Genomic DNA, 7,533 nt, shown 5'->3' with positions numbered 1-7,533 from the left:
TTAAAAAAAACAAACAGTGGTTATGGAGTGTGGCCCCGTACCTCTGCCACCCCCACGATTAGCATCTATCAGCATGGCCCATGTGTGGCAACTTCTGAGTCCTAGGAACAAACCCACTGTCACCCAGAGCCTATGGTCCATGACAGGGTTCATGCTTGGCATGTAGCCTGGAGAACATGGCAAGTGTGTGGTGACTGACACCAATACCTGCAATGCCAGGGTGTGTTCCAGCTGTGCCTGAATCCTCTCTACCAGCACTTCAACCTCTGACAATTACAGACCTTTTATTGTCTTTCCAGATGGTGGGGCTGGAAGCCCCAGCAAACTCCATGCTTTTCCACACCTTTGTGTTATTTATGGCTACTCTCCACAATTTCTCTTCTGTAGCCACTTCTCCTGGGCCCTTTGTGGCTGGTCTACATAGCAGAGGGTGGCCCTGAGCTTCTGACCATCCATCCCCCACTTTCCCGTATCACCACATCTGGATTTTCCTTTGTTCTTGAGATTAGTTGTCTCATTGACCTGGAGGTCTCCAAGCAGGGAATCTGGCTAGTCAGGGTGCCCCTTGTAGTCTGCTTCTCTCTCCCCAGCTCTGGGATTCCAAATGCGGACCCTCACAAGCAACTTTTCCCCTGTAAGTTCTGGGATCAAATTAATGTCTTGTGTTTCCAAGGCCAGCACTTAAGTGACTGAACTGTCTGTGCATCTCCTAGGTTTCAGGTTTCCATAGATGTTTTAATTGGCACATATGTAATGCTATGTTTCCTTGTGATGTTTTCAACCATAAACATAATGCTTTTAAATCATACCCTACTCTTTCCCCCCTCATGAAAAAGTGAGTCCTGTCCACCCCTTCCTCTTTCAAACAAGCTCCCTGTTTTCCTGTGTGCTGGGGACTCAGTGAGTCTCATTATAGTTGCTTAGCGGAACCTAAGTGAGGATTTGCATTCATGAGCATGGGCAACTTCCTAGAGTCTACACCATGGAAAAAATGTTTTTCCATCTCTCATCAACCATTTATCAGGTATGATGCCTCAGGGATGGGTACACCAGCCTGAGCCCTTCCCCTTCCATGACAGAAAATAAACAGACCGAGAATCCAGGATTTTTTTTAGTGTTATAACATTTATTTTTGTTAGTTCTATGGGCATTTCATACAATGCTTTTTTTTTTTTATCATTTTCACATCTCCACAACTCCATCCAGATCCACTCCCCTTCCCTACCTACCCACCTTTGTATCCCTGCTTTCTTTTTTAAATCAAGCACAACTTGTTTCCCCATATGCTCTTGATACGTAGCCTTCTGGAGTGTGCTTGAGAGAACTGCCTCTCTTCCTCCCAGCAGCCATTGGCTGCCAATAGCTCATGAGCTAGGGGTGGGGCTTTGTTCTCTCCTCTGTCCATGCCAGGAATCCTCCCTCCCTCTCCTTCTCTTCTCTCTTTTCCTTCCTTATTTTTGTAACCAACTACATTCGATCAGGTCACTTTCCCTGAAATACTCGTTTGACAAGGGTAACTCACTCTTGGCCATTGCCGAGTATGACTCCCCTACCCTCAACAGCTCTTAACCACCTATGCTATTTAGGGAGGAATGAGCCTTATGAGGTGATCCCTACTCCATAATGGAAGTTTGATGGAGCCATGGATTTTGTATTTGAGAGCAGTTTTAGGTTCATAGCAAAGCTGAGAAGGAGGATGAGAATGCTGCCATGTACTTCATGTCCCTCCCTGATCACCCTCCCTGATGGCCCTCCCTGACGGCCCTCCAATATCATCATTCATCAGCATGGCACTACTAAGCTACAGAGACTCTGTTGCTACCCATAGCCCATGGTGTGCTCGGGGGTTGTGTTTGGTAAGTGAGCATCCCGAGGCTGATGACAAGTGTACAAGGACAGGCACCTGCCATTGTCTTTCTGGGGAGTGTTCCTGTTGCCCTTAATGTCCTCACTCCCGTTCTACTTCTGCCCTGCAGTTCCCACTTTGTCAACCATCGAGCATCACTGTTTGTTCTAGAAAGTGGTACTGGACTCCCAGAAAACAGGGTGCATGTCCAGTGCTTCCAGGCCCTTCATGGCTGCCCTCCTACTTTACAATTTCTCATCTCCAAATCTCTTTCAGCTTTGTTTACAAGGAAGGAGATGTGTGGAAGCATGGTTTGGTGCCCTCTTTTCCTGCATAACCTATGGAGAGTGGCAGAATGATGGTGGTGGGCCACCCAGCTCAAGGGAGAACTTGGTAGTCAGTGATGGTTCCCTGCTGCAGACTGGAGGCATGCCTGAAGCCCACCTCTTCTCAGAGTCCTCCTCTGTCACCTCAGAGTATTCCAGAGTGGCCCTTCTACCTCTCGCTCAGCTTTTGCACTTCCCGGCTTCTGTGTCATCATAGCTCCTTGCTCTCCCGACCACCATCATTGGTGTCCAAACAGAGCACACCATGAGCTCTGCTATGGATGCCTCTGGTCCCACTCAGGTGGAACAACCAGGCCCCCACTGCGCACCCAGTAAGGTCGGACAGCTAGGGAAAGACAGAAACTAAGTTGAAGGGAGTTTTTTAGTTCTCAAGTTAACCTTAGCTTCATAAGAGTGGCAACAGCTTCTCTGTCTCTGTCTGTCTGTCTGTCTGTCTGTCTGTCTCTGTCTGTCTGTCTGTCTGTCTGTCTGTCTGTCTGTCTCTCTCTCTCTCTCTCTCTCACACACACACACACACACACACACACACACACACACACAGAGAGAGAGAGAGAGAGAGAGAGAGAGAGAGAGAGAGAGAGAGAGAGATAGAAAGGTCCACAGAAGGGACTGCCCTCTGGTTTCTAACGTACTCTTTATGAACTCCTATGAGCCAGTCAGTCAGAGCCTTCCTTTCTTGTGGAGAAGAAAGATGGGATCAGTTTTACTGAACCTCTGAGCTTTCATGACAGTCTCTTCTACTCTGGGCTTCTTGCTGGGGTCCTGACTCTAAGAGTTTTCATGAGTGACAGTTCCATGAAGACTGTCAGGGGGCAATGGCCACAGGATGAAAGAGTTGATAATCTTTTTAGGTATCTCCATAGTATCCCCCTTGCTCACTCTGTATGGCTGTCATTGAGGTGGAATATTTCCCCACAGCCTTCCTGACAGAGAGCTGAAAACCTCAGATGTTGAAATCCCTACCTGGTAGACAGTTCCAGTATCCCATGGGCTTCCCCTGCCCTTGTCATTAAGGTCCTTCTGGGGGCAGTAGACAAGCTTGAATGTAACCATGGCTACGCATCTGGATGTGGCCCTCCTGTGTCCTTCCCCTGCCACTAATAAGCAGCATTCAAGGGTGGAAGCTGACGGGTTTATTGTCTACCCCCGTGCTGCTCTGGGATTGAGAAGTTGGAGTTGGGGCAGGACCCTACACACAGAGTTGTAGATCCCATTGAGGTTGAAGGAAGAAGGCACCAGGCAGGCTCTCTCCTCATGGATGCAGGGTCTGATGTAGCTGTAGCTGTTATACCTGGGTGTCTCTAGGAGCCATGGAAGAAGTCAAAAGGTCGGAGCACGAAGCCTGCAGAGTTCTCAGATGTGGTCAAGCTGACCTTAGAATGGGCTATGTTGTGGAAGCCCACTGTAACCCAGGCCACCAAATCCTATTGGAAAGACAAAGGTTTCAGTGGATAGGGCAGTGTGGAGTGCTGGCCACCCGAGGTTTCTCCAGTTTGGGCTGTGTTTACGTGTGCCTGCCCACACCCTGAGATGTCCTCAGTCCTACTAAATAAAGCACACCCATCTGCCATGACCCCTGAACTCGTGTACCAGCCAGTAAGCACACCTCCTGGGTCTAGAGAGTGGTTGGCGACAGGCCTGAGGTGGGCAGAGGGTACTGGGGCATTACCTTATCTTCAATGTTCGTATTGTTCCGGATGAAGTTCTTGAAGGCTACCGGGGGATTCCAGGGGTTATATTGGTTGTAGATGCTGCTACTGCACCTCTCAGAATCCCGGTATTTGGTCACAGCCAACGGGTACCTACAGGTTGAGAAGAAGGTATCTCTGGGCACTGGGGTTGCATCTGGTCTCTTCCCAGGGAGCATCCCCAGTGTCAGGGATGGAGAATGTGGTCCTTCTCTGTGATGAGTGTTTATAACCTAGAGGGCTGGAAAATTGCCCATCGCCATCTCCGGGCCAGGATCTCTGCAAGCACTTCCTGGAACTCGCTCCTGTAGACCAGGTTGGCCTCGAACTCACAGAGATTCGCCTGCCTCTGCCTCCCGAGTGTTGGGATTAAAGGCATGCGCCACTACCAGCTGGCAAGCACTTGCCTGCTTTCCTTGAGTGTACAAGGGTGCACATCCAGATGCAAACACAGATAGGAGCCTTTCAGGACAAACGGCCCAGACAGAACATACAATCATTGTGGGGAGCCCATGGCCATGTTCCCCAAACTCACTAGATTTTCTCACCTGGCCCAAGAGAGACCTGGTTTCTTCTGCCAGTCTGGCAGCTCCACTCCATGGACTTTGGAGTAGATCTGCAGGTAGTAGCTGTTCCTGTGGCCATGATGGCTCTTATGGAGGTTGCTGAAGACCAGGTAATTGGGAAGTGGTTTTCCAAAGAGGAAGGCTGCCTGATGTCCCCAGGAGTAATTAGTTTGCTTTAGGGTGTCTTGGGTTACAAGGTGTCTCAGGCCTGTGGTGATGTTTTCCTGAACGATCTGCAGTGACTGGAAGCTGTTCTTGCTGCCTGGAGACCGGAGGGGAGAAACGGTGAGAACGGGTTGTTAAAACAGACACTGCCTCCCTCTACTCTAGGGTCTCCACCTAGACAATATCCACAGACAACTGCCAGAAAGAAACTATGCTAGGGGCAGACCCTGGGTTAGCAGTATGGGCTACCAGACCAAGCAAATCAGAAACCAGGGGAGCTAGAGGACGGCTCGTGGTCATTCCTGGCAACCGTGGCAGTTCCATTGTGGGCCCACCGTTCTCCGGAGAGCTTGCTCCAGCCTGTCTGCTGTGATTTTAGCTATGTAGAACAGGAAGCCCATGCCTGTTTCCGAGGCTTGAGGACCGTGTGTGTACTCCTGACCAGAGGGCCCAGTGGGAATGAGCGTGTGGAAGTCACCTATCTGGTTCTTGTAGCCTTGTTCCATTACAGGATATGAGTCAAACATCACGTCTCTGCCATTCTTCTAGGGTGACATTGATAAGAAACAAACTGAGCACCCCCAGACGGCACTAGAACCCATCTCAAAGCGCTAGGCAGAGACTTCACTAAACCTCCATGGAACTCCCCCTCCCCTCCCTTAAGCACCATTCCACTCAGCCCCGATAAGAACAGATCCACGCTTGGCAATCAGGGTAACCCTGGGGTACCATTCACTGCTACCAGTGACCAGGAATGTGTATTTCTCTTTGAGTGGAAGGTGGTTGAAGCAATCTCCTGGTATTATGCCAAGGAGCCTTAGCCCAGCCTATAGAGTGAAGTTCTATGTGGGTAGTAGTTGAGTGTTTGAGTTGGTGTGGTCCCAGGTCCTACCTGCTACATCCAGGTCAATGCGGTAATGTACAAGGTGAGTGTGGATGTTGCTGAATCGGTGGGTGCGTGGTTGAGAGAAGTGGTTCATTTCCTCGGGCTGGTAGAAGGTAGACTGGACCAAGCCAGAGGCTTCCATCTGTGTTTCCATTGTCCCATTAGGGTAGAAAATGAAGTCCCAAGTATAATCATAGTGGTGGACTGTTGAGGTTGTCCGCAGTACCAGTCTGCCTTCCTTCATCCTGGCACTGGACTCGGAGTTAAAGTCGGAGTCAAAGTGACGTGTAATTGGTATTCCTGCTGGTATCTCAAAGAGACAGAGAGCTTGTGGATAGGAGACCGGCGCATCAGTGTCATAGTGGTGGATGACTTCCAGGAAGGTCGCTGTGTCTGGACAATCAACGCCCTGGACTAACTGGTGAGTGACTCTGTCTGGGCCCCAGCCCACATCCATGTACTTGGGCTGAATGCCTGCAGGTATATGTCCTCCCAACTGTGCCACAGCCTCTTGTACACTGACTTCATAAGCAATGCGCACACCCCGGAAGTGCACATTCAGGATCTGCATGCCAGAAGAGGGTCGTAGACGGAAGGAGAAGATCCAGTCTCTGTAGTACACTGTGTTGTCCTCTATGTTATAGGGAGGAAGGTGGGGCTCAGCCACATTGATGGGGGAGAGTCGGGGCTGCTCTGTGTCCTTAGGCCGTGGCTCAACAATGACCACAGTAGCCACTTCTCCATTCTCATATTTCTGAGCCAGTTCCTCTGGACTGTTGTAGAGCTTACCGTTATACCAGACCCGCTCCACTCTCCAGTCCTGGACATCTGTGCTCCCGTGGTCCAGAAGGATCTGCAGGCCTGTGGGCTTCAGGAAGTGGCCTGCCATATAGCGTTGCAAGATAAACCAGCTACTGCGCTGGCCAGGTTTTATGCCCTGGGGGGCCACATATGTGAAAGTCAGACAACCCTGATCACAGTCCTTTAGCGAGTAGTCTGTGATGTCAATGAAGAATTCATCCAGAGGCTCAGTGGCCTTCTTCAGGGTCTGGTGGATAAGGTGGTACTCTGCTTTGGAGATAGGTCTGGATGCCCAGGATGGATGGTGCTCGGGTAAGGGAGCTATTTCTCGCATGTAGATGGGCAATGGCAGGGGCCCAACAGCAAACTCAGTGACGTTAGGGTGCTCCTGGGCACCGAAGAAGATGACCACACGGGCTTCCCTCACAGGACTCCTTTGTCCTCTGTCCAGAAAATCCAGCACATCCTTCTTTCTGGGCAGTAGCATCTCCATGAGGTACACCGAGTTCTTGGCCAAAGTGGGTATTTCAGATGGCTGCAGCTCCAGCTCCTTCCTGTCCATCAGAAAGTCGTGCACGATCTTCATCTCAAAAGGGGTCAGGTCCATGAAGACCTGGGGCTTGCCCTTCAAGCTCCACCTGAGGCGCTCTGCCATGGCCACCTGTAGCAGCCAGATGGCAGCCACCCAGGCCAGTGCCAGGTTCTTTTGTGCCATCTTCATGGTTCTGGAAGACAGCATAGGAGGGCAGATTTAAATATCTCCCGCTCCAAGCTTGCTCCTCACAGTGCCTAGCCCTTCAGTCTCGTCCTTTCCTACTGACCCGACTTCTTCCCTCTCCCCAGCTGCACTCAGCTGAAGTCTCTGGGTCGCAGCTCACAGATCTCAGTGCTGTGCAGGTCCAGGTGTGTGCATCTTCCTCCCTCCTCTGAAAATCTCTTATAGTCTTCCTTATCTTGAGAAACTGCTCTGTTTTCCATTCTCGGTGTTATCTCAGTGGGGGAACATTCATCAGCTGTGAGGACCGTGAGTCACAGCAGCACAGGGTTTAGCCCTCATGGGCTACAAGGCACTCGTGTCTCCTGTGGCAGAGAGCTGTACTGACAGCAAAATTACCTTTCCGATGTAATAAACTACCCTTTCGAGAGAGATATTTTGAAATTTAGTGTAGATGTTCAAATTCAGGTCCTGGGCTCAAGCTGTCTGGGTTCAAGTCCTGAGAAGTCACAACACAGA

At 50.4% G+C, this 7,533-nt stretch overlaps 1 protein-coding gene across 1 annotated transcript; it reads right to left on the bottom strand.

Moving 5' to 3' along the window:
• Window positions 1–3,494: 3,494 nt before the first annotated feature.
• Window positions 3,495–7,038, bottom strand: LOC130886512 (amiloride-sensitive amine oxidase [copper-containing]-like). The gene is made up of 4 exons (XM_057788455.1): window positions 5,505–7,038; window positions 4,430–4,709; window positions 3,863–3,995; window positions 3,495–3,617 (listed from the first exon to the last, which is right to left on the bottom strand). The coding sequence occupies exons 1-4, from the start codon at window positions 7,036–7,038 to the stop codon at window positions 3,495–3,497; spliced, it is 2,070 nt and encodes a 689-aa protein (XP_057644438.1).
• Window positions 7,039–7,533: the final 495 nt, after the last annotated feature.

Source organism: Chionomys nivalis, chromosome 1 (genome assembly GCF_950005125.1).
Source record: "Chionomys nivalis chromosome 1, mChiNiv1.1, whole genome shotgun sequence".
Lineage (NCBI taxonomy): Eukaryota > Metazoa > Chordata > Mammalia > Rodentia > Cricetidae > Chionomys > Chionomys nivalis.
Note: the sequence above shows the minus strand (reverse complement) of the source record. Positions and strands in the feature narration are given on the sequence as shown.

Excerpts from the sequence above, each read along its gene's own strand:
- LOC130886512 (XM_057788455.1), bottom strand. The coding sequence starts at position 7,038 with ATGCTGTCTTCCAGAACCATGAAGATGGCACAAAAGAACCTGGCACTG. Across the intron at positions 3,996-4,429 it reads CCAGGTCTCTCTTGGGCCAG|GTACCCGTTGGCTGTGACCA; the intron begins GTGAGAAAATCT and ends CTCAACCTGTAG. Across the intron at positions 3,618-3,862 it reads ATACGAACATTGAAGATAAG|GATTTGGTGGCCTGGGTTAC; the intron begins GTAATGCCCCAG and ends TCTTTCCAATAG.